This window comes from Colletotrichum lupini, chromosome 5, assembly GCF_023278565.1.
Source record: "Colletotrichum lupini chromosome 5, complete sequence".
NCBI classification, from domain to species: domain Eukaryota; kingdom Fungi; phylum Ascomycota; class Sordariomycetes; order Glomerellales; family Glomerellaceae; genus Colletotrichum; species Colletotrichum lupini.
Window position 1 is genome coordinate 6,298,714 of NC_064678.1, and position 24,854 is coordinate 6,323,567.

The window sequence follows — 24,854 nt, forward strand, 5'->3', positions numbered from 1 at the left end:
TTATTATTATTATTATTAATAACGGGGGTCGAGCGGGCCTTTTTATTAGCGCGCTTAAGTACCTTTTATATATTATTAATAGCGATTTAGTAAGTTTACTAAAGTTATAAAATAATATTAATAACCTAAATAATAGTAAGAATAAGGCGATAATGAAATAATAAACCTCTAAATTATAAACGTCGTTATTTAAAACGAATATAATATTTTAAAAAGTTCGTATTATAAATTCCGTAGACTTAGGGACCTAAAATATTATTAATATAATACTTAAAAAAAGTAATAGAGTAATAATAGTACTAAGCGCTTATTATATTTTTATAAAAATAGTTCTACATAGTATATTTTATATAATATATACTAAATTTTAAAAAAGTATTAAATAAAAGAGCGAACTAAGGGTTATAAATTACTAACTTAGTTAATTATAATACTCGGTTTTTAGTTTAAGCGCTTTATATATAACGTAAGTAAAGTAGGGGAGCGGGCGTACTTAGCTAACCCCGATTTTCTTAATATTTACCTTTTTTTTTTAATAAGACTTTAAAACGGTTAGTATAAGTAGTATATAAATAGTAATATATATACGAGGTTAGGGCGAATAAAGGGGATATTAAGCTTTTTAAGCGGACTATTACTATTATTATTACTAAGCGTATTTATAATACTAACGACTATTCTATTATTAATAATAATAACGCTACGATTAGGAACTATATTTATATTAAAACGAGTTAATAATAATTATAAAACGAGTCCGAAAAAAACTTATTTAAATACGGGAAGTATATAAGAATAGGGATTTAAAAAATATTCGTTAATTATAATATTTACGTAATAAGAGAGTAGTATAAATATTAATAAAAATAAGAAATTATAGATAAAAAGGATAATTATAGATAATTATAGATAAAAAAAAAAGAATTTAGAATTGTAATAGCTTAAAAAGGGGTTAATATTAGTAAATAAAAATAGGGTAACGACTACCTAAGTATTAATAATTATAAAAACGGCTTATAAATAGGAGCGACCTAAGTATAAAATTATAAGGTTATTATTTAAAATAAAGGGTTTATACTTAGGCTAACGGGCGCTATTTATACCCGCCCTTATACTATATATTTAAAAACTTTTTAAATAAGGGATTAATATAGTATATATAAACTAAAATAAGCTTTAGGACGAAGCTTAGGGGAGGGAATACTTTATTAAACCTTATTAATTAGGCCTTATTAATTAAGGGATAGCTTAAGGGGTATAAAAAGGGGGATTAAATAATAAAAAAGTAGCTTAAGTATATATAGAGCGTTAGTAATATACCTCGAGGGAAGGGTAGATTTTAATAATTTATTTTTTAGACCCTAATAGTAGTTAGCCTTTGTGAGCTTCTTCCCTATGTTATATACCTATTGATAGTTAGTTATTACTTAAATGTTTTAAACACTTCTTCTAGGAAGATACTAACATTAATAATCAGGCACACTCTGGAGAACCAGGAGAAATCCGACTACCTTCAGGCCGTCAAATGCTTATTCGAATCACCCGCCAAAACGGGCATTAAGGGTACGAAGACAAGATGGGATAAACTTCAAAGCTGCCACGTCGAATAGTCGAACTTCATTCACGGAGTTGGGTAAGCTTTCTAAACAGCCAATCTCGAGTTGTTTTTTTCTAACTCCACATTCAGAGCCTTCCTTCCTTGGCACCGCCTCTTCCTTCGTCTCCACGAAATCCTTCTCCAAGAGGAGTGCGGATACACTGGTGCTCTGCCTTACTGGGACGAGCAGCGCGATCTTGAGGTGTTTGGAACTGTCGAGAAGGCCTCTGTTTAGGGCTCTGATGAGTTCAGCTTCGGAACCAACGGTGTCAACACCACTCAAGGCACCAACTGCGTCATTGATGGCCCTTTCGCCAACACCACCCTTCGCATGGACCAAGTCTACGGCATCGACTACTATGACGAATACTGCCTCTCTCGCGAGTTTAACCAGACTGCCTTTACTTTCGCCAATCAGTCCTACGTCGACGAGTGCTACGTGAAGGAGACTTACAACGAGGCCAACTTCTGCTACGTTGATTCCCCTCACTCTTGTGGCCACCTTGCTACTGGCGGCACCGTAAGTAACCTTCTCAATCCAATCTTCGGCTGTATTTCTGACGCCTGTGATAGATGGAGAACCAAAACGCCAGTCCTGGTGACCCGATCTTCTTCTTGCACCATGCCAACTTGGATCGCCTCTGGTGGGACTGGCAACTCGCGAACCTCTCTTCGCGCCTCACTGATATGAGCGGTCAGCTCATCCCTCCCACCTTCATCATGGAGCAGAACCGCTGGCTCACGCCTTCTGCGGCCTACCTCGACTACGACGGTGATGCAGGCAACGACACCACTCTAAACCACGTTTTGTGGATGGCTGAGATCATCCCTAACAAGACTATCGCTGATGTGATGGATCTGAGATCCGAGCTCCTTTGCACGGAGTACATTGTTGCTGAGAAATAGAAAGAGTGCTTGCACTATGATGATGTGAGATGGTTCATCCCCGAATTTGCGGGTGCAGATATACCCCCCTAGACGTATAGATTTCTCAAGATAATAGACATAAACTTCAAATATCCCAGCTGCCAGCAGATGAAAGCTACATAAATTCGGCGTGATCGGCAATTTACTGTTTTCTTTGACGTCGTTCTTCTCGTTGTAAGCCCGGGTCACGGCAAGCAGCATTGGTGTTGATGCGTGTCTCGGACATACTAAACGTCAGAAAATGGTTGGTCGCTCGGCTTTAGGCAGAATGCATTTCTGTAATCCCGATGATTGAATCCGCCTACCGCCAACAGTCCGACATCCAGCGATCGAAGCCACAAACACTGATCTTAGCGCCGGGAGTAAGCTGTCTCGCGATTCGGGAATATCTATATCAATGTTTCAATAGGCATCGGCGAGGTTGAACACCAAAGATATAAAGCTTGGCATTACAAGGCATCAGGACTTTTTAACGATCGCGATTCAGCTACACTTCACCCAGTGGACATCTTGCCTCGTCTCAACGGTAATCACCATTCAAATAAACAAGTCAACTATCTGCCTAACATGTCATTCCCATATAAGCAAGTACTTCTAGTAGGTGCCACATCGGGCATTGGAGCAGCAATGGCGGATAAGCTTGTCGGAAACGGCGTCAAAGTCGTCGCTGTCGGTCGGCGCCAGGAACGACTAGATGCATTTGTCAAGAAGCACGGCTCAAGCAAGGCAGCCTCTGTCCGGTTTGACTTTACAAATAGGGCAGGTCTCGATGATTTTGTGAAGAGGTCAGTCCCAAGTGCAGAAAATCACTGCCCATAAGCCCCCCGCCCCCGCCCCCTCCCCCACCACGGAATGGATTACTCGACCCGAAGCGTAGAAAGGCCTTGCGGACTTGATGCCTCCATACGGCAAGCATTAGCGACTTACTATACTAACAGTTTAACAGGGTTGTTGATGAGTTTCCCGATCTGGATTGTGTGTTCATCAACTCGGGAATCCAAAGTCAGATCAAGTTGTCAGAACCTAGCAGTGTTGATCTTGATGCCTTTCGGGAGGAGATAAACGTCAACTTCTTGAGCGTTGTCGACATGTCGGTCAAATTCCTTCCGAGACTCCAAGAAAAAGCAATCCCGACAAGTTTGATCATTACCGGCACTCACCTTGCTCTGATTCCGGCAGTGACTTTACCAGCATACTCTGCTTCCAAAGCAGCTCTTCATGCCTTTGTCTACTCTCTGAGACAACAACTACAAGGGTCTAGCACTAAGATCGTAGAGATCTGGCCTCCCTTAGTGCAAAGTCAGTCGTCAAATGTGCTATTTTTGATATCCAGGACAATACTGACAACACCACCAGCCGAATTGCACGATTACATGGGCGAGGAGAAAGGTCGATCGATGGGAATGCCTGTTGACGCGTTTACCAATGAGACATACAAGCAACTTGTTTCGGGCACTGAACATATTCTGGTTGGCTCAGTCGGCCTGGAAGAACCATTCCAGCAGTTGGTAAAGGCAAGACAGAAACAGTCGGATGATCTGTCAAAATTCATGCTCTCACACCCCTAAAGTAGATAGTGAGAGAAGATGCCAAAAGCTTGATAGTCTTGGTGATCCACTCGAATCCTCCCGCTGTTCGATCTTACCGTGGATCAGATGTAACTTAGGTCACAATGGAACAACATTGAGGTGGCCAAGCGTGTTCAGAATGTCATTGAACCATCTTTGCAGGATAAGTGGTCATCCCTGGCGATGATCATTTGATACTTAATTCTTGGGACAATACCTAGATCCTAAGTGAAGATCACGCTTTACATGTGCACGCAAATCTTGTAAAAACATGGTTTGGCTATAGGGTCCCATAACACTTGGCTGCAGTTTGAAACCTCAGGTTCTTGCTATTCTCTTTTACGTGACTTGTTCTGATTATTGACGACATATTTTTACATCTCGACACGCCTATTTCAGCAACAATTGCCACGATCACTTTAGCCGAATGAGAAATCGACACAGTGTCATGTTCTAGCGATTTGAGTGTACTTGCTATTTTCAGACTTGATCAAATACATGTAACTCAATGATAGGTAATCATGGCCTAGAAGTAGCTGGGTTGCAACGCAATCAAAGTACTGACTTTTGGCGCTTCGCGTACCCGCTTTCCCAGAACCCAGGCCAGTAATCAGGAACTTCCTCAAGGATAAACCTCGAAAGAGCTGCGCTGGTCTCAGCCGGCTTCTCCATGTTTGCCCAATGTCCAGCTTGAATAGTCACTTCGGTGAGGTTGCTACACGCCTGGCGCATTGGCTCGGCTAGCCGGGTAGTCTTGGTCTCGCACACGTAGTCGAATGCTGCATGAATGAGCAAGGCAGGCTTCTCAAATTTGCCATCGTTTGGTGCCTTTGAGTTGAACTCGTGGTTGCGCTCATGGTTCATGTAGTAAGCTGATCCCGGCCAGTACCCCGTCTTCTTCATCGCCTTAGTGAACTCATCAAAGACCTCACCCTCGAGGAGGGGAGCTGGAATTTGATCTGGGGATGGAGGTTGTGAGATCCCGCCAAACCATCCTCCGTCCTTTCTGACAGTGGAAGTGAATGTGGGCTTAGGGGGATAAACTGGCTTGCCCGGTTGCCACAAAGCCTTGTTGATCCCCTCGATATCTTTCTCATACCAGGCGACAGCCTTTTCAAAATCTTCTTCGTAATGACGCATGTAGTCCCATTGTCCGTAGGGGTATTGGTCTTCGGGATAAACCTGGCGGTCGACAAGGGCCAGTATTGCGTTCAGCCCCAAGTCAAGTGTGCGATACGGAACACAGACATTCACCAGGGCCTTGACAACTTCCGGACGCTGTGCTGCAACAGTTGAAACGCACGGGGAACCCCAGTCATGACCGATCCAGACGGCCTCCTTCCGACCAGTGTGTGCGAGGAGTGCTAGTAGTCCTTCGAGAATACTCTGCTGGGAGTAATCCTCGATAACTTTGCGAGCTGTCGATTTGCCGTATCCGGGCATGTCCGGCGCGATGGCCCGGAAACCTAGAGCGCTGAACTCCTCAAGCTGAGGTTTCCACGCAAGTGAAATCGCCGGCCAGCCATGGACGAATACAAGGAGAGGTCCATTGACTGGACCCGCAGCGAGGTAGTGGATATTCTTGTTGTCGGCGTAGCCAACGTCGTATTCCTCAAAGGTAGACATTGTGAGTTTTGAGATGAATTGTGTTGGGACGTGTTTCAGCAGACAGGTTCGGGAGCTTGGTTCTTATACTTCATCTCATACCTAAGGTAGTCATTTTGGAGTCAAGGCTGGAGTATGACCAAGCCTAAAACTCCGCAACTATATGCATGCCTATCCGTGGACCTGATGGAACGAGGGATGTGTAGATCACGTCCACAAAAAGTAAGATGAGGTGAGCTGAGTAAAACGTCGCTGCATATGCAACCACCTGTCGACAGCGAAAGTGGATATATTTTGTTCCCGCTTCGACCGAATGGTCGACCGGCCGATCTGGGCGTTGCTGAGTGGTCGGAGTCCTTGTAGGCCGCGGGCCAAGTTTCGGCTGGATTATTAATACCTGCATTGGCGCATGTGCATGTTAGCTTGTGTCACCCACCTTAGAATCCCCGCAATGCCCGGCCACTCTGTCGTGGAGGCGCTGTTCTTTCAGTCCAGTCAACATCGGGGGTCAAAAGCGTACCTAGACAGAACATACATTCAATGTGGGCAATATGATGTGTCTTCAACCGCCCCTTAAGTGCCCAATGAGGCGCACTTAAATACAGGGCCAAATGGTGCGGAACGTATCAATTAGCCGAAGAGTTGAGGGAAGAAACCAGTAACGACCATCGTTGCACCCCCTTGCTTGTCTCGAAGTGGGGTGCTATTGCCAGTACAGTGCTGTGATGTTGTTAAGCCAGCTTCCTTAGCAAGCTGAGCCAGGTCCTTGTTCACAGGGATACAGCAAGATGTAGATTGAATCGAGATCTTGCGTCGAATCCCATCTAACTATCAGATATTTCCAGTCAATTCCTTTTGCGGGCAGGCAAATGAGGTTTAGCGGTGACTCCTCGTGGTCTATTTCGTCGCGGGTCCAATTGGAAGCAGCGTGACTACAGTCTTCTTCAGGCGATGTCAGCAAAGCTTCATCAACAGACCACCTCCTTCGCAGGAAGGGGTGATTCCGCGGAAACGATTCTCTGACTCACTACATTATCTGACCAGATTGGCAGCAGCTTACACTCGGCCGAACTGCCATTTTGCCAGCACGCAGTGAGCATCTCTACTCTACCTTACCTAATAAAAGTACCTTCTGTTCATCACGCTATCTTGACACCGCCTCGAAGGCGCCACCTGACATTGACCTCACTTACCGTCAACGTAATGTTAAAGCCAGTTGTCCTAAGCATTGAGAAACTATCCATACGTCGCCGAGAATCTGAAGTACATGTTCACCACGTGCCAAGAACTGACTGATGATATAATTTGGTGGGTTTACCCCGAATGCAACATTGCCGAACCGAGAGTAAACTATCGGCTCCAAGGTAGCTTACCAGGCTTATGAGGTTACTCTCGCAAACCTAACATCGGATTTATCGGTTCTTTCCTAGCCCGGTTTCTTCTGGAAGCGCACACTCTTAAACATTGCAGAGAATCCTCAAGTGCACTCAAGACATTTGGGTCGGTGTTATAACGGGCCCGCGTGCGGCAGCAGCCATACCCCGCCTCCAGAGCAGACTAGGATTACTGATTAATTGACAAATCATTCAGACTCAATACATGTATCTCGAAAGCTTGGGTTCCGCTACTGGGTTGAAGAATATGGAGCTGTTAACAAGATGCTTGCGCATCTCCCCGCTAATTATAGTTGAATAGTAAACATCCAACAAGAGAGAGATTGATCCACTAAGCTGACAATGACTCACTTAGACAGAAAGATAGATCCATCAATGCCCACTAGAATATGGTCAGTCAGGCAGAAATCCTCAATCGCCATGATCCCCGCGACTTGACATGTTTGGAATCATGGGCCAAATCACGTATTTCAAAACTAGCACCAGCATCCACCGGCCAAGTTTGACGGAAGCCATTGCCCTGGAGTCACAAAAGACCTATAAGCGGAATCTCGTTTCGTAGAACCCCCATAATCCTTGAAATTTCGGACTACAATATCGGCTAGAATCAATCTGAAAACCCCTGTCTCCGAGGACAAACAAGCGTCGATCTTTGGACGTCTAGACGAATTTCCATTCCTATACACCTCGTTCGTTCTTACATTGTACCGAAAAGTTCTAATAAGCAGTTCTCAAGCGAAATTTGGAGGGCCAACGTGACTGCCGAGGGGGAATACAGGTCTACTGATGGAGACGCCTGGTTGGACCCGTATGACGGAAAGTGGATGGCGCCCACCGGATACTCCCCCCACCGGGTCGCTCTCCAGGCTAGCACTACTGCACCCAGTTTAGTGTTGCCTGGGCTGGATATCTGGTGAACGAGAGAAAGAAATAGCACCTCTACGACGTGTCTTCCGTAATGAGAGATTCAAACGTGTTACGTGTTTGTGGCATGGTCATATTGAAGAAAAGCTCCCAAGCAGACGGACTTAGGATTGTCAAGATATCGGGACGAGACAGGTTGTCGATTGGTTTCCATGAGCATATCTGACATGTACTCACCTCGTAAATTTGCGGCCTAGCATGAAGCAGAAGTTGCAGTGTCTCGATATTTGCGAGTCGTGCAGAGAAGGATAATCATGCTGTCATCCTTTCGCGGAAGAGAGGGGGATGACCCAGGGTTGTGTAGATCTTTGCTGGTGGTGTAACCCCAATCTCCCCTTCTACGTACAAGCCATGAAAAATGCGGAGGGTAGCAACCCCTAATGCGCCCTCTCTCCACGTGCGGGGCCCCGCACACTTACACGCGTGGCATGTAGGTAGGAGTAAGCATAATGAGATCCGTAAGCTATGATTGAGGACCTCATTGGGAGGGGGAGGCACATTCTCATTGTCCAGTAATACGAGTATACAAGACCGGACTCAATTCAGATCTCGGGTCAAAGAGTGACGGAGCTAAGAAGGTTATGGATGTTTATGACAGTCGTGTTGTATTTTCTTGCGGGGGGCTTGATCCAATAACCATGTAATTAGATGTCTTAGACTTCACCATATTTTACTATTTAATCCCGTTCTGAGCTCCGAGGACTAGAATTCGAAAACCAACCCCTGGGACAACTTTTCTGTGCCTCCTTACTAAGCTGAGCTGCCTCTCTGAGTCAATTTTGTCACTTACCAGACATCATCACCGAGATGAAGACGTCCAATATCCTAAGTTTCCTAGGCCTCTTTCTCGTCAGCGCATTCGCTGTTCCAAATCAGAATTATGTTGATTGGAAGACCTTCAAGGCCAATGGAGTCAACCTCGGTGGCTGGCTAGTTCAAGAAGCCGTCCTAGACGCCGGGTTCTGGAGTCAGTACGGCGGCAATACCACCGACGAGTGGGGATTTTGCGTCCGTCTTGGCTCGCAATGTGGCCCGGTCCTGGAACGACGCTATGCAACCTATTTCCAGCCCGCCGACATTGACAAGCTCGCCAAAGCTGGTGTCACCATCCTCCGCATCCCGACACACTACGCTGCTTGGATCAAAGTTCCTGGCTCCCAATTATACACCGGCAACCAAGTTCAATTCTTGAAAAACATTGCGACATATGCCATCACAAAGTACAATATGCACGTCATCGTCGATGTTCACTCCTTACCAGGTGGGCTCAACGGGCTGGGTATTGGAGAGAAGGACGGCAACTATGGGTGGTTCAACAACGAAACTGCCCTGGAATATTCATACCGCACCATAGATGCCGTCGTTCAGTATGTTCAAACCTCCGGGTTTCCTCAGTCATACACCATTGCACCCCTGAACGAGCCAGTGGACAACCGCGACTTCTCCAAGTTCGGTACGCCGGATGCACTTAGCATCAATGGTGCTGCTTGGGTTGCAAAGTTTATCAACGGAGTCCTCTCCCGAGTCGCAGCTCTCAACCCGAAGATTCCAGTCATGGTACAAGGCAGTTTTCGTCCCGAGACGTTCTGGTCGCCGTATTTCCCTTCTGACGCAAACATCGTTTTCGATTCCCATCATTACTACTTCGCCGGCAGACCAACCACATCTGACAACATACCGACTTTCATCTGCGAAGATGCCAAGGGGTCTATCAGCGATGGGAAATTTCCCGTCTTCATCGGCGAGTGGTCGATTCAGGCTCTCAGCAACAACACTTTTGCCAGCCGAGCCAAGAATCTGAATGATGGGCTTTATGCTTGGTCCAAGTATACCCAAGGAAGCTCATATTGGAACGCCAAATTTTCTGGGACCGACCCAGTCAATGGTCAAGGAACTCAGAGCGATTATTGGAATTATGAAACTTTCATTGATTTGGGCATCATCGACCCAGCGTCTTCTGTGGGATTTTGCCCCTAGCCTTGAGGAATTCCGAGCCAACGATTATTTGTCAACACGCGAAGCAGCACGATAAATCCTTTCGAATTTGATTGACTCATCCATAGCGTAGTGGCTATTGTGCTCGGCATTCGCATGCCTGAAAAAGGTCATACCTGCCTCGTCGACTTTTCAAGTTCCCGAGAAATTCTTGAATATTAGCTAGAAACGAATTCAATACATGATCACTAGGCCGTTTTCACTGATCTAACATGCTCGTTGAGGCGACTCTGATCAAGACAGCCTACAGGTTGAAAACTTAGGGTTATGTATTTTTCGGTGAATTGAAGCTTTTGACTATACCCACGCCGCTCATCCCTTTGTTCTGAGTATGATCCTTCGTGTTTAGCTGCTTGACCACAGTCGTCGTATGAGCCAACAACGACACATACTGAAGAAGACTTCATTTACCCTTCTTATGAGCCTCAACCTTCTTCTTGAACAGCTCAGACATGAACTTCATCCGCATCCACTCAGGCATACAATCAAAGAGTACCAACTGGACTGCATGTTTGAACCAAGGCGTCATTTCCAGCATGCCCCTTTGAGTTGCTCTGCCCGCTCTCTTCAAGGCGGCCTTGGCGAATTCTCTGCCGTCTGGTGAACCCGGTGGCATGGCTACAGCGTTCGACTGCGTCTTCACGTCGCCAACCACAAGGCAAAGCACATCGACCTTCTTCTTTTCGGCTTTCATCTCCCTCGCGATGGCGTTGCTGAAGGAAGAAACGAAACCCTTAGTTCCAGAGTACACGGCCACGCCAGGCATTCCCATTCTGCCGCCGGAGCTGACGTTGAGCATCAAAGAAGGACCGTTCTTGGCGAGGATTGGGAGCATAAGTCGGGTCAACTGTGCCATGAATCGCGCGTTGAGGTTGATGGTGCCGTCCACCTCTTCGCCAGTGAAGTCTTGCAGATGCCAGATCGCCGGCGGTCGAGCGGACACACCTCCAACGTTGTTGACCAGAACAGTGATTTTTAAGTCATCCATGTTGTCGACAGCAGCCTGCACCTTTTCGGGTGTGCTGGTGATGGCATCGACCTTGAGGATGCGGACGGCGATCTCGTCCTTGTGTCGACGGAGACACTCCGATTCGATGAGAGCGCGGGCGTCCTCCAGTTCGTCTTCGTTGTTGCCCAGTAAGACGATATTAAAGCCTTGAAGCGCGAGTTCTTGCGCACATCCCAGTCCGATGCCTGCGGAGGCGCCGGTCACGAGTGCCCAGGACTCATATGAGCCCTTCCTCTGATATTTTTTCAGTGACACAGAAGGAAGAATCCATATCGCAATGGCGTCGTAGAACTTGTAGGCAGAATAGAGAATCCAGATGAGGCCGATGGCCTGCAGAGTCTGCTCAAGCATGATGGTGGTTGCTGAGCTCGATGAGTTGTCGGAGGAGCTGCGATGGAGTTGAAAGAAGAAAGCCGCAGGTTTCAATTAGGATGAGACGAAAGTCTTTCAGCGGCAACTTCCAGGAGGGCTATCGCCTAATCACTCGCTAACGCGTCTCCGCTATGCTAGCGGCGTGGGGACAAGACCGTGCCCGGCCCGAGCACTGACTGTCATCGTGCACCTCATCTGATGTTAACACCGCGTGTTCGGAGTCAAGTCAAGAGAAACGACGCTCGACTTGTATTCGGAGAACTCGCCTTTCATCGGAATATGCCGGCCTTGGCTTCCTGACTAAATGATTCAAAACACCGGCCCAGCTGATCTATTGTGTAGGGAATACTTGGTGGTTTACTACCTAGTTCAAACCAGCATAGGCAGCTAGGCTGGGATTTACACAGACGCATCTCCTTCTCCTTGTGGCATCGATTGTGCTGCCTTGCCGATGATCTCCTTGAGCTCGTCCTTCAGCGTTTGTCTGAAACTTTTGTCTTTGAAGCAATACATGATTGACAGCAGCGTGTGGTACTTCATCGCGTACACAGCGTTTCTACCGTCAAAATCAGCCGTGGGCTCGGCTGCAGGTATTCGCTTAAGGTATTCGCGAATACACGGTTGACCAAGCTTGTATCTTGGGTTTCGGCAGATGCCCAAATCGGCTAGAAAGTCCCTCGCGGTTAACCCATGAAACCACAGGATCTCTACAGCCTTGAGAAATCTTATTACTGACCCTCGTTGTGTCCCCAAAATGCACAGGCGTCAAACATGCATAATCCATTTGAGGATTTCTTCGGCTTGATATTCCCAGGCCATAGATCAGAGTGAATGAGGCAGGGCATGACAGATCGTCCTTCTCTTTCAAGTGGAGCAAGGTATCTCGAGATCACTTCGTGGAGAAATATCATCTTGAGCGCTGTCAACTCATCGTCCATGCCATGAACGCGGTCGTCCTGGTCGAACAGACCCTTCATCTGCTGTCTCCAGAATGATTCCCAAGAAGAGTTCCACGAGTTGTTGACTGGAACATTGGCAAGATGAGTAGTGACATGAAAGCCGAATTTTCTGGTTGAGCTTTTCCCCATGCTGTTAGCATGGAGCTCCCACACAGAAGCCGCCCAATCCCCAGGGCTGGGGAGGTCTTCTCTCATTTCCACGAACTGGCTAAGATAGAAGTGCGTGTTTGGATCGATGGTGTATGTTCCCCAACCGATGGGCTTTGGGACCTGGCCTGGAGAAAAGGTGTATAGAGCCTGTTCAGCTTCGAATGTGCCTCTCATCATCTCCATTCCAATTGCACCACGCGCACCCTACGCGAGAGTGAGAACTAATTTGGTCCAAATGGGAGTCCATTAATCACCTTCTTGAAGTACTCTTTCATCGTTCCATCTTCCAACTGAACCACAATCTGAACCGTGGCCACCCAAAGACTATGGCCTGATGGTGCCACTTTGAGTACACTACAGCCTGTTGGAAGCTCTGTTATGATGTCAAGGCGTGAGCACACTGAGTTCGAACCCGGACCTAGCAAGGTTGAAAAGAAGGTACACACTAGCAAAAACAGCGTCATCAAGCTCACAGCCTTCGCCTGCATGCTCTGCCTGGTCTAGGTATCCGCTCTCCATGCTTGGTGGAGGTGTTGAGGAGCTGGTTAATTAGGTTCGGCTTGGAGTCTAACGCGGGGTAGTGGCTGACAAAAGGAGTAGCCAGGGAGAGGTCCAATCCTCGCCATCCTGTAGCCGCCCGGCTCCTTACGCATGTGGTTCCCGCGAGCCCAATCACGTGGGGGCAAGAGAGACCCTGTCCAGTCGCCGGTATCCTCGCAGTTGCTGTATCTTGAACCTCAACATGAGAAGCGACTCTCTGTTTCTCTCGTCCATTGCCAAGTTTCCGGCATCCTGGTTCTACATGCAGTCTTGATGGTCGTTACTGGCGCCATGTCGATTGACAAAAGCCCTTCGTCATCTGTATGTGCGCCCTCATCCGTGCTAGTATCTTAGATCCCGTTCTACATCCCCCGCTTAACTCGGTAGCTCGAAGCTAATGTTTCCGTCGTACCAGCTGGCTGGTATCACTGCTGAGCCGCCGTTACTCTCTCCTAATCTCAGAAGTGACGAAACTCGAGTTCGTGCGCCGTCCTTCGGCCCGCTACAACATCGGTTACGGAAGCTTAGCACGCGTCTCTCTCGGTCATCGAGATCCGACAGCTCATGCAGTATTCAATCACTTTCTGCTGCTGATGTCAAGGGAGCCCTCGGTCTGAACTTGCTTCATGCGCCCTCGGAACCAGCAATCGACTTTGTGTTCGTAGGTTTTTGAGGAAGATGGAACGACTCCATGTGGCAGGACTGATACTTGCTTGTTCAGATTCACGGTCTGGGTGGGGGATCGAGGAAAACATGGAGTCATTCAGCCGATATTGGCATGTTTTGGCCTAGAGACTGGCTGCCAAATGAGGCCGGTTTCAAACACGTCCGCATTCATAGCTTTGGGTACAACTCAGACTGGACAACACGGAAGGACAGCCGGTTAACAGTCCATGACTTTGGACAAGCGTTGCTTGCCGATCTTCACAATTCCTCTTGCCTTCGCAAGAATGGCGATGTCAGTCAGCCTCCTACATACATGTATCTACCGCCCAGGGCTAATACTAACCTAGACACCGATTGTGTTCATATCTCATAGCATGGGTGGCTTGGTGGCCAAAAAGGTGTGTCCGAGAGGACTTCATATCCCGAACTGGTAACACCGTACTGATATTCTTCAGGCGTATCTCATAGCCACGCGTGATCCGAATTACGAAACTATCGGGAAGAGGATCCATACTATGTTATTCTTAGGCACGCCTCATCGCGGAGCTGATTCTGCAAGTGTCGCGAGATTGGTCCGTCAGTCGGCTGGGTACGGCTCAAAGGCGTTTCTAGATGATTTGATTCCCGGCAGTGGAACACTAGATGTAAGTCAAAGCATCAGCTCATCAACGTGCCTAAAAGCAAATATCTCACATACTTCAACACAGCAAATCAACGACGAGTTTAGACATATTTGCCACAATATTAACCTCTGGTCTTTCTTTGAGAGTTTGCCAACGAGTTTCGGCCCCACATCATCCTTAATTGTCGAAAAGGAATCTGCCGTTCTTGGTAGGCAATGCTTTCACGTCCAGCTACGCATGTTCGTCATTCTTGTTCATTTTCTGACAATAGCTTTTGGCTTCCTCAGGGTTACCGAGAGAACATGTCCAGTATCTTGAGGCCGATCACCGACAAATGTGCAAATTCGATTCGCCAAGCAATCCAAACTATTTGACTCTACAACGAGCCTTTCAAACCATAGTCGAAGAGATCGGGACTGTCAGTGAGCCGATCCTTGGAACCATAAAATTACCTTGTCTGTCAAGCTAACCAATATTCACTCCTTCAGCTTTAGTCCAAAGCCAACAGGAACATAAATCCAAAATGCGAAACATTGCTGCATTCCTGTGTATTGATCAACGGCCGGACGCAGTTCTTCTTGCTATAAACGAGAAGCAGCACCTCGAATCCTGTACGTGGTTGACAGATAGTGATAGATTCCAGAAATGGATCTATGGGCCAATCGGTCATTGGGCCGACAAAGAGTCATTGTCAGAGCCTTCTAGAGATCTAGAGTCTAAGTTTTTATGGCTCAATGGCCGCCCCGGGACCGGGAAGACTATCGCTGCCGGCCATGTAATCCGACATCTCCAATCTCGCAACCTTGACTGCAGCTTCTTCTTCTTCAGGCACGAGGAAACTTCTTCCTCCACTCTAGCCCTTTTGATGAGATCCCTAGCATTCCAAATAGCCGATTCAAACTTTGAGGTGCGCCAGGCTCTGGCTTCTATGGCCGAGGACAACAGAACCCTCAAGTTTGAGGATCACTATTTGCTCTGGGCAACTCTTTTCAACGAATGCATTTTCAAAGCAAAATTTGACCGGCCTCAATTCTGGGTTATAGATGCGATTGACGAATGCTCCTCCGAAGACCTACCTGGCTTGATTTCCATGCTGTCCCACATGGAACAAACGTCACCCATCCGAGTCTTGGTTACCAGCAGACCTGGTGGGCAAGTTAGGCGGTATTTAACACTGGAACGCACGGATTTTGTGAAGATCGTCACAGGCGAAGAGGGTTCGCTTAGAGACATCGAAGTGTTTGTTGAAGCCATGTTTCTTCAGACATATGATGCTGATCAATACGATGGCATACAGAATCTTGTCGCCGATGTTCTGACAAAAGCAGATGGCAATTTCTTATGGACGTCCCTCACAGTAGCCCGTCTGGAGAATGCATACAGTGTGGAAGACAAGCAAGATGTTTTGCGACAAATTCCGCCGCAGATGGACGAGCTTTATTCCCGCACACTCGATTTGATATCCCAATCACCTAGCGCTGAGCTGGCCGAATGTGTGTTGAAGTGGGCGATTTGTTCGCCAAAATCGCTTCACATCAACGAGCTAGCCGAGGCTGTGAAACTCGATGTCGGGAAGACTTTAGCAGCCAATGGAAGGGAGCTGGAGAGCATGACGGGACACCTCATTGTCGTGGATGGTCAGTCATATATTCGCGTCGCCCATCTAACGACATCAGCCTTTTTAAGCCAAGAGAGAGACAAGGGCTTCTGGATCGACACTGGGAAAGCGCATTCAGAAATTGCTGAAACATGTCTCGACCTGCTGTGCAGTTCGAATTTTGCGCCACCAAGAACGCATCGAGGAGTCGCAGCGGCCAGGATGCCTTCTCTTTCCCCACTATCAGAATATGCTGCACTGAGCTTCCCTTACCATCTCGCTCAAGCCTCCTCAGCCACTGGATCTTCGCTTCTCCTCCTAGCAAAGTTCTTCACTACAAATGTCCTGACCTGGATTCAACGAACAGCTACAGCTGGGAACCTGTGGACCTTGCAGCTCACTGCACAGAGGCTCAAGACATACCTGGGCCGCCTAGCCAGATGTCAATCTCCTACCAGCACGGAGTTCCACACTATCGCAACATGGGCAAATGATATCTACCGCATCCTCGCCGTATTCCATTCTATTCTTCTCACCTCTCCATCTTCAATCCATTTTCTCATCCCGCACTTCTGCCCTCCCAAGTCGATGATTGGGCAGATCTTCGCAAAATCAACCAAGCGACTTCGAATTGCTGGTCCGAGAGAAGAAGATTGGAACGACAGATTGACGGGATACATATTCTCAGAAGAGGCGTATGCAATCGCCTGCTGTACTCGCCTACTGGCTGTTGGTCTTGCCAGCGGAGAGATCAGATTATTCCACCTTGCTGGGTCGGGGGCATTCGATGCCGCTGCTACATTGAATCACGGGAAGAGGGTTCGTCTGCTTGCCTTCAACCGAGCTTCTTCAGTACTAGTCTCATGTAGTTCTCGAAACCTACAAATATGGGACACCCACCGGTCTCCAGAACCTATCAGGCTATCTCCCGTTTGGTCACGAACTATCGACTTCACTCCAGGATCAATTTCATTCGACCATGACGAAGAAATGATAATTCTTTCCAATCCTCATGGTACCTCTTTGGTGATTTACGATATCAAAGATGGAAAAGAAGCAGAGCGGAAACTTTTGCATGCCCCCTCGGTCTGGGACTCAGACTCGTCGGATGAAAACGATAACAAACTTGGTTTATGGACACCAGCAATGCAGATACGACTCGACTCGGACCACAAGCTTGCAGCGTTATCTTACAGACATGCTTCAGTCTCAATCTGGGACTTGAATACTTCTGTCTGCGTCGGCAACTTTGAGAAAGACAATTTCAACTATGTTTACGCTACCTCACAAGTTCTGGACATGGTGTTCAATCCAATTGCTGAGGTCGAGCTGCTAGCAATATCATACATGGACGGCGACGTGGTAACTTGTAATCCATGGACACAAGACCAAGCAAACAAGTATCACCTGCAAACATTGCTATCTGCTCTATCCACTAGCTCCGATGGCAGGATTCTCGTAGGTGCTGCAGAGGACGGAGGCATCTACCTTTTCCTCTTTGAGACCTTGCAGCCAATTTACCACATTCAACTACCAGGAGATCAACTAAGGATCAGAGATATCGCATTTTCAGCAGATAATCTCCGTTTTTACGACATCCGGGGGCAATGCTGCAACGTCTGGGAGCCGATTATCCTCCTTTCCAAAGAGGAGTACGATGACGACTTCCTAGAAATTTCATGTTCCAGAGAAGAAGTTCCCCTTCCGGAAATAAAAGCATCCCGTTCTCATGTGTATCAGTGGGGAGAAAGCATCACGGCCATCGAGCCAGCCAACGACATGTTACTCGTCGGGCGCCAGGATGGCACAATTGATGTCAGTGATCTGACCACCGGCGAGATGGTCGAGAAGCTCCGGATTCACGATGCATTTGCAGAGATAAAATCATTAGACTGGAACGAAGACACGTGTACGCTTCTCAGTATCGACACTACTTGGCGTCACATTGTCACCAGAGTTACTTCCCTGGGGAGTGGACCTGGAGCACAACTTACTTGTTTGTTCAACCGCAGAGGTGATAGTGATACATCTCAGATAATCCTGAGTCCAAAAACCGAATCACTGCTGGTCTGTACACATTCAAGTGCGACGTTAATTGCTCTCAACGGCACTGTCATGGGAGAGGAGAAGGATCTCGAGGGAGCCTGGTGGTTGAAACATCCATCGAATTCTTCCCATCTACTCGCCTTTCAAGACAACCATTTTCATATCTATGAATGGTGTAATCTGAAGAGAGTGTGCAAGGGAATCTACCTATCTCCGAGCCCCCAAATCCAAGTTACAAAGGGTTGTCCTTCATGGATCAGCAGCAAAGGCTCTGGCTACTTGGCCCCGGGCCTTTTCAACGCGACGGAGCTAACTAGCGGCATTATCGCCGTCGAAGCTTCCAAGATTACACCCTCAACAGAGGTGATTCCGACTCGGAGTTTACATATTACATCTACGTCTCTACAATCAGTGATTGGATGTATTAAATCGAGTCTGCTTTTCCTCGATACAGCCGGATGGATTTGCTCAATTAGCCTCAACTACATGGCAGATGCGCAACATTTCACGCGACACTTTTTTATACCACTAACATGGCGTAGTGAGGCTGATGCCGTGATCAAGATTGTTTCAAAGACAGCGATTGCGTTCGGAAGAGGGGAGCATTTGATGATATTTCACGGGTTTTTGGAGTTCGAGGAAAGGATACCGATATGAAATTTAGGGAGGCAGTAAATCGTGCTCTTTCTATTCAATGAACCGTCATAATTCCCACTATATGCAATAGACTTATGTGTTACGTTTGCCAGGGTAGCATCCGTAGAGTTTCGAGAGCTGTGCCATCGATGTGCAGCACGTTGACGTAATTCATGCCAACCGCCATTTTCCTTGTCACCTGACGTATAATTACCGAATTCGTCAGTCCCCATAGGCTAAAACGGCTCTCTTTGAACAAGATAAGTGCGATAGGGGTTATTTGAGCAGAGGTCAACCTCCCCTATTGTACTATTTCTTTGCATGAAACGCAAAAAAACATGACCAGAAGACTGAAATAAATGATTTCGGGTCAGTAAGAATTCTTTTTCAATCCATTCATCACGATTAGCCACAAGAAGCGGTCTTTACATTATCTAAGTCAAAGCACCCACTTTTGGGCACCCCCCCCTTTTAGGCACCCTAACAAAACATAGCATCTAAACATCAACACTAACTATAATTAATTAATTAACTACCTTCTACTACTATAATAATATAATCAAAATTCTCCCTAGGTAATTCGACCCCTATAAGTTAATTAGGACTAACTAAATAGTCGCTAAAGTCCTCTTAAGCTTTTTATACGTTCTAAATATTTATAAACTTAGTATTTAGGTCTAAATATATAGTCTTCTTTTTCTTAGGCCTTATGCGCTTAATTTTAGCCTTAAGAACTCGAACTTAGTACCGAAATATAGCTAATTAATAAGCCTACTCCCTAAAAGCTTTTTTTACTTTTTAAAATAGTAGTCGTTAAGTATTATTATTTAAACTAAGCTCTATAAATAGCTTTGAATAATCGTAGAGCTCGCTAGCCTTTTTAAGAATTAACTAGTTAATAATAGAGGTTATTAATACTTAGTTAAATAGTCTATTAGTATTACTAGTTATCTATTTAGCTTTTATACCCCTTTTAAATAGTATAACTTATATAAGTAAGATTATTAAGTTAAAAAGTAGCTTAGCTATATTAAGTAGCTATAGTTTAGTTACTTTCTACCTACTTTATATATTTAATAATATTAAACTAGCTAAACGAGCAAGCTAGTAATAGCTTAAGAAGTACCGCTTTTTAATAATAATAAAATTATGTACTATATCCTCCTTACTAAGCTCCTTTTTATATATAGACTTAATAAGCCTAAAGATAGCTATATTTAATAGCTAGAGGATATAGGAAGCGTATAGTAATAAGAATAATAAGTAAACGTTATTTTTATAACACTCCTATATAAATTCTATTATTATATAACTCTTATACTTATTTAGTATTAATAATTAAAGCTAATTTAGCTTACTAAGCCCCCTAATAGGGGGGGTCTTAGTTTATAATAAGAACACTTTTTTTAGCTAATAAAAAGTAGTTTCGTCGGTCGTCTAGCTATTATTTATTACTATAAACTTCTAACTATTATAAGTAGTAAATTAAAAAGGGAACTACTACTATTAAACCGACTTTCTTTTATAAATAACTAGTAGTTTAATAGCTCTATTATTAGTAAAAATATACTTAATAATCGTTACCTAAGTATACGAACTAGGCTCTTTTTTTCGTATTATTATAGCTTTTACTATACCTAAGACTAGCTTATTAGCTCCCTTACCCTCTATTATACTAGTCTTATTTATATTATACTTATTAGCTTATTTAATATTACTAATCTTTAGTATATGGAGTAATCTAAACTATTATTTAATTATATTAGTAATAGCTTTATTAATATAGCGTAAATCGATTAAATAACTTCTTTAAACCCTTATTAATAAATTCTTTTTAATAAAAGCGTTAATCTATTTCTTATTAAGTAATTTATTATCCCCTTAGGACCTTAGAACTTATTTAGTAAATTCCTTAACTTATTTATAAATTAATATAATACCTAAGTAATATTATATACGAATTTACTAAGCTAACTAGTCTTCTTATTATAAAAGAAGCCTCTAAAGCTCTATAAATACCCTCGCCCTTATTTAATAGCCTCTCTTTCGACCCTAAAGTATTATCCTAAGAACCCCGAACTTAATCGAGGCCCTTTTAATAAAAAGACCGTTTTTAATAATATTAAGTACTTATTAAAGCTTATTTTTAGTATATAATACTATTACTTATTAATTAGTAAGTGTGCTAAAAAGGAATGCATTTGGACGATTTTTATAATTGTTATATTGAATTAAAATAATAAGTAGGGTTTTAATATAGTGGCTGGGAGGGATTTTTGGGGGTGTCCAAAAGGGGGGGGGTGCCCAAAAGTGGGTGCTTTGACTTACAGCATTCAAGATGGCTGCCACCGAGTCATCAGAAATGCCAGTCAAGCCAACCCCCAACGACGACAAAGAAATAGCACCGTTCGTCGAAATAGCGCCAGAAGAAGAAGAGCCGCATTCAATTTTCACAACTAGCGTGAAGAGATGGATTAGCTATGTTGCTTCCTTCGGCGCCATGTTCTCCACCTTGAGCAGTTACATTTACTTTCCAGCTTTAGCCCCTATGGCCGTTGATCTCAACGTCTCCGTTGCGCTCATCAATCTCACCGTCACCTCATATCTGATCATAGCGGGCATCGCACCGGCCTTCATGGGCGATATCGCCGATCAAGGTGGTCGGAGGCCCGCATACATTCTTATGTTCACTCTCGTCGTTGCGTCAAATATTGGATTGGCGCTGCAGAATTCGTACCCTGCTTTACTCATTCTACGTATGGTGCAAAGCGCTGGAGCATCTGGTAAGTATACGACACTGTGGTAACTCACTATATACCACATAGCTGAGTCAATAACAGGTTCATACGGCGCAGCATATGGGATTGTTGCAGACATAACAACAGTTGATGAACGTGGGTCTTATGTAGGGTCTATGCTCGTTTTGTAGGTCGATTCTTAAGAACATCTGCTAAGCCGCTTATTCTTTGGCCAACTTCCTTGTAATTCTTGGCTGATCGGATTGATAAAGTACCAACGCTGCTCCAAGTTTTGGTCCGGTCATCGCCGGGTTGCTCACGGAGAAGCTGAGTTGGAGATGGATATTCTGGTTTCTGGTCATACTGACTGGCACTTACCTGCTCCTCATCATTATTCTACTTCCGGAGACACAACGTCGAATCGTAGGGAATGGAAGTTTAAAGGCCCACAGGATTCATAGAAGTCTGTTTGACTCTCTCACCCGGGACCGAAAGATCAACTCGGTGGGGCAAGTTCAAGGACTTTAGGACGGCAAGCGGCAATACCTGTTGGTATCCCTATTATAGGGTAGTTAGTTCGAACCGTAGTTAACGAAGAGATTAATTAAACTATATAAATATTTACGTAATAAGTATAAAAAAGAGGTTCTAACCGTAGGTTAGGCTAGCTACGATAATCGTAAATAGGGCCCCTAATTAGCCCCTGCGTAGTTAGTTATATACTATAATTAAATTAGACTTCTAATCTAATATTAACTTTCTCTTTCTTTTATTAATTTAACCGCTATAGTTAGAAGTATAATTTAACCTCGGGCCCGTTTACTAAGTCGTCTCCTTTTCCCCCTTTTCTCTACTCTTTTTATATAACCTATTCTTCTATTTATATAATAACTTTTCCGCTACTTATAAATTACTCTAATCCCTTATTTAATACTACTTTTATAAAAGCGTTTACGAGGTTATTTTTATTATTAATCTAACGGATCTTAAGTATCTCGCGCCTTTTATATAATTACCTAAGGGCTATAATATTAATTATAAGCCTCTTTTTTTTCGTTATTCTTAATTTAATAAGGCATTCGTATAGTAAATAAGAATCGATATAAATAACCGTTAGAATAAGTAAAAGGCTAATTCGATCGGTAATCTTCCTTAGTATTATTAAAATTATATAAGAGAAGTTAACGCTATTAATTATACTATAAACCTCTAACGCTAATATACTTCTCGTTACCTACTTACTTTTAGTTAACGAGTAGTAAATTATATTATTATATATAGTAAATTCGCTCTCGCTTATACTCTTATTAGCTAGGATAATAATATACCCTAATTACAAAATAAGGTCGTTATTATTTATAAATAACTTATTAACAAAGACGTAGAGCTTATTAATCATAAAGTTAATTAAGTAATAAACGAGACCTTAATCGAGATTCGTTTATTACTACTTAAGCCGCTTATTAAGTACTTTAACGTCTTATTTAGTTAGATTTATAGCCTATATTACTTTAGTATAATTAAAAGTCGTTTTAAGTTAATAAATACTTATAATATATACCCCTCGCGCGAGCTTAGCCTTATACTACTTCTTAATATTAATTATATTTAAATTAATAAGGTTAATCTTCTCGCCCTACCCCTTTTATTAAAAAATAATAATTTCCTTTTTAATTATAAAAATCCCGCTATTAAATAATAGGGGGGTATTTATAATAAGGACCTCTTTTAGCTTTATTATAAAGCCCGCTTTTTAAAGCTCCTTATCCTCCTTTTTTATAAAGTTAATATTAAATAGGCCTAATATATCGTTAGTCTATATTCTAACGATCCTAAATTAGTCGCCTTCGTACTCCATAACTAATAAGCACGGGTTATACGTAAAGGTAATTATTAATAATTAATTAATATAAAAATCGTAATAAGTAGCTTACTAATAAGTACCCGATTTTACGAGCCTATATAGTAGCTTAAGTACTTTAATAATCGTACTTTCTAAGTACTTAATAGCTATTTCCTTTAGTAAATAAGCTAGGATTTTTTTATAAGCCCTATAACTGATTAAATATAGGCCTAGGTAATATTACGGCTCTAAATCTCGTATCCCTTCTTTTATAATAATACTATTAGTACTATTATTAATTATTAGCTATAGCGCTATATAATAAGTAATTATATAAGTAGCGTCGCTTTTTTAACGTCGCCGTACCCCTAAATTATATATCTAGACTTCTCGTACGGCTAGGGTATTCCTTTCCCTTTAATCTTACGAACTATTTATAATTTAAATATACGGAGGTTTATATATTTTTTTAGGTTATATAAGATAAATCAATAGACCCCTCGATTGCGAAAAGTATCTACTTTAATAAAATCTAATCCCTTATATAGCTTTTTAGTAGTTATAATTACGCCTTCTTTACGTAGTTTAATTACTAGCTCGAAATTAGCTTTCTCTTTTATTATATAAAAAGTATTAATTACCTCGTTGCTAATAATAAATTACCGCGTTAGGGCTTATTATTATAGTTTTTTATAACGTCTTACTAGTAGTATTAGTACCCTTTTAATAATTTCCTCTTCCTCGTCATTTATTAATACTACTATAACGATTTTATTAAGGATAATTTCCTATGCCTCTACTACGGGTTATATAGTTTCCCCTAGCTCTTTTTCTTTTTATAAATTAAAAATCACCTCGTTAAGATCTATATAGTACGGTCTAACTACTATAATTAATATTTTAAGTAGCTAGTCGCAATCTCTCGCGACTATATAAGAGCGCTCGTTAACAAAAATTAATTTATATAGCCCAGCCTACTATTAAGTAATTTCGCGCTATACTTATATATCTAAATTTAATAATATATTTAAATTATTTCTTATATTAGGCCTATTATATATAATAATTACCTTATTAACTTACTTTTTTATACTTACCTCGCGCAGTATTTATATTACTTTTTTAATTACTTAGGCTCGTTAGCTTATACCTAGTAATAGTAGCGAGGCTAAGGTCGTTCTTAAATATACTCTAAATACTAATAGCGTTAATATAAGTCCGTTAGGCCCTATAATATTATTATAATATTTAAGTACTATTTAGAAGTATTCGTCGTTAATAGAATCCGGATTTTCCTTTTTAATAATTCTAAACGCCCTTTTTAACTACTAGTATACCCTTTCTACTTTTTTAATACTATAGTGCGCTTTAATAAGTACGACTTTTAGCTATATACCGTAAGCCGTCGCATTATCCCTAAATTTTACTAACTTAAAGCTAGTACTAACGTCGGTTTTAATACCGTCTAGCGGTCCTTAGTATATATCGATCTAGCTTTTTTATAAAGCTATTTATACTATTTTTACTTATAAATCCCAGAGGAATTGCCCTACTTAGAAGTATATAGCTATATTAATTATATATAGTATTAGCTAACTATTTAAGTAAAAGATATTAATAATAATTTCCTAATTAAAATTAAGCTTATTACGCAATTTAAACTTA

General features: G+C 43.3%; 7 protein-coding genes across 7 annotated transcripts; 5 read left to right on the plus strand and 2 right to left on the minus strand.

Moving 5' to 3' along the window:
• Positions 1 to 1,478: 1,478 nt before the first annotated feature.
• CLUP02_11296 (amino acid transporter) lies at positions 1,479 to 2,503 on the plus strand (the record flags this gene model as incomplete). The annotated part of the gene is made up of 4 exons (XM_049290264.1): positions 1,479 to 1,563; positions 1,688 to 1,761; positions 1,833 to 2,117; positions 2,171 to 2,503. Coding segments are annotated over 4 exons (777 nt in total), but the record flags the coding sequence as incomplete, so codon positions are not given.
• Positions 2,504 to 3,151: 648 nt separating this feature from the next.
• CLUP02_11297 (uncharacterized protein) lies at positions 3,152 to 4,092 on the plus strand (the record flags this gene model as incomplete). Its single annotated transcript, XM_049290265.1, has 3 exons — positions 3,152 to 3,309; positions 3,471 to 3,823; positions 3,881 to 4,092. 3 exons carry the CDS (start codon positions 3,152 to 3,154, stop codon positions 4,090 to 4,092), a joined length of 723 nt encoding a protein of 240 aa, XP_049147410.1.
• A 552-nt stretch (positions 4,093 to 4,644) lies between these two features.
• CLUP02_11298 (uncharacterized protein) lies at positions 4,645 to 5,718 on the minus strand (the record flags this gene model as incomplete). Its single annotated transcript, XM_049290266.1, has 1 exon — positions 4,645 to 5,718. One exon carries the CDS (start codon positions 5,716 to 5,718, stop codon positions 4,645 to 4,647), a length of 1,074 nt encoding a protein of 357 aa, XP_049147411.1.
• A 3,104-nt stretch (positions 5,719 to 8,822) lies between these two features.
• CLUP02_11299 (uncharacterized protein) lies at positions 8,823 to 9,992 on the plus strand (the record flags this gene model as incomplete). The annotated part of the gene is made up of 1 exon (XM_049290267.1): positions 8,823 to 9,992. One exon carries the CDS (start codon positions 8,823 to 8,825, stop codon positions 9,990 to 9,992), a length of 1,170 nt encoding a protein of 389 aa, XP_049147412.1.
• Positions 9,993 to 10,217: 225 nt separating this feature from the next.
• On the minus strand, positions 10,218 to 13,019 carry CLUP02_11300 (uncharacterized protein; the record flags this gene model as incomplete). Its single annotated transcript, XM_049290268.1, has 8 exons — positions 10,218 to 10,240; positions 10,318 to 10,359; positions 10,422 to 11,407; positions 11,600 to 11,691; positions 11,797 to 12,056; positions 12,128 to 12,704; positions 12,755 to 12,873; positions 12,947 to 13,019. 8 exons carry the CDS (start codon positions 13,017 to 13,019, stop codon positions 10,218 to 10,220), a joined length of 2,172 nt encoding a protein of 723 aa, XP_049147413.1.
• Positions 13,020 to 13,151: 132 nt separating this feature from the next.
• On the plus strand, positions 13,152 to 18,778 carry CLUP02_11301 (uncharacterized protein; the record flags this gene model as incomplete). Its single annotated transcript, XM_049290269.1, has 9 exons — positions 13,152 to 13,361; positions 13,456 to 13,701; positions 13,762 to 13,998; positions 14,054 to 14,104; positions 14,162 to 14,350; positions 14,414 to 14,581; positions 14,640 to 14,751; positions 14,824 to 18,559; positions 18,766 to 18,778. The coding sequence occupies 9 exons, from the start codon at positions 13,152 to 13,154 to the stop codon at positions 18,776 to 18,778; spliced, it is 4,962 nt and encodes a 1,653-aa protein (XP_049147414.1).
• Positions 18,779 to 20,946: 2,168 nt separating this feature from the next.
• CLUP02_11302 (uncharacterized protein) lies at positions 20,947 to 21,874 on the plus strand (the record flags this gene model as incomplete). The annotated part of the gene is made up of 3 exons (XM_049290270.1): positions 20,947 to 21,391; positions 21,449 to 21,533; positions 21,619 to 21,874. The coding sequence occupies 3 exons, from the start codon at positions 20,947 to 20,949 to the stop codon at positions 21,872 to 21,874; spliced, it is 786 nt and encodes a 261-aa protein (XP_049147415.1).
• Positions 21,875 to 24,854: the final 2,980 nt, after the last annotated feature.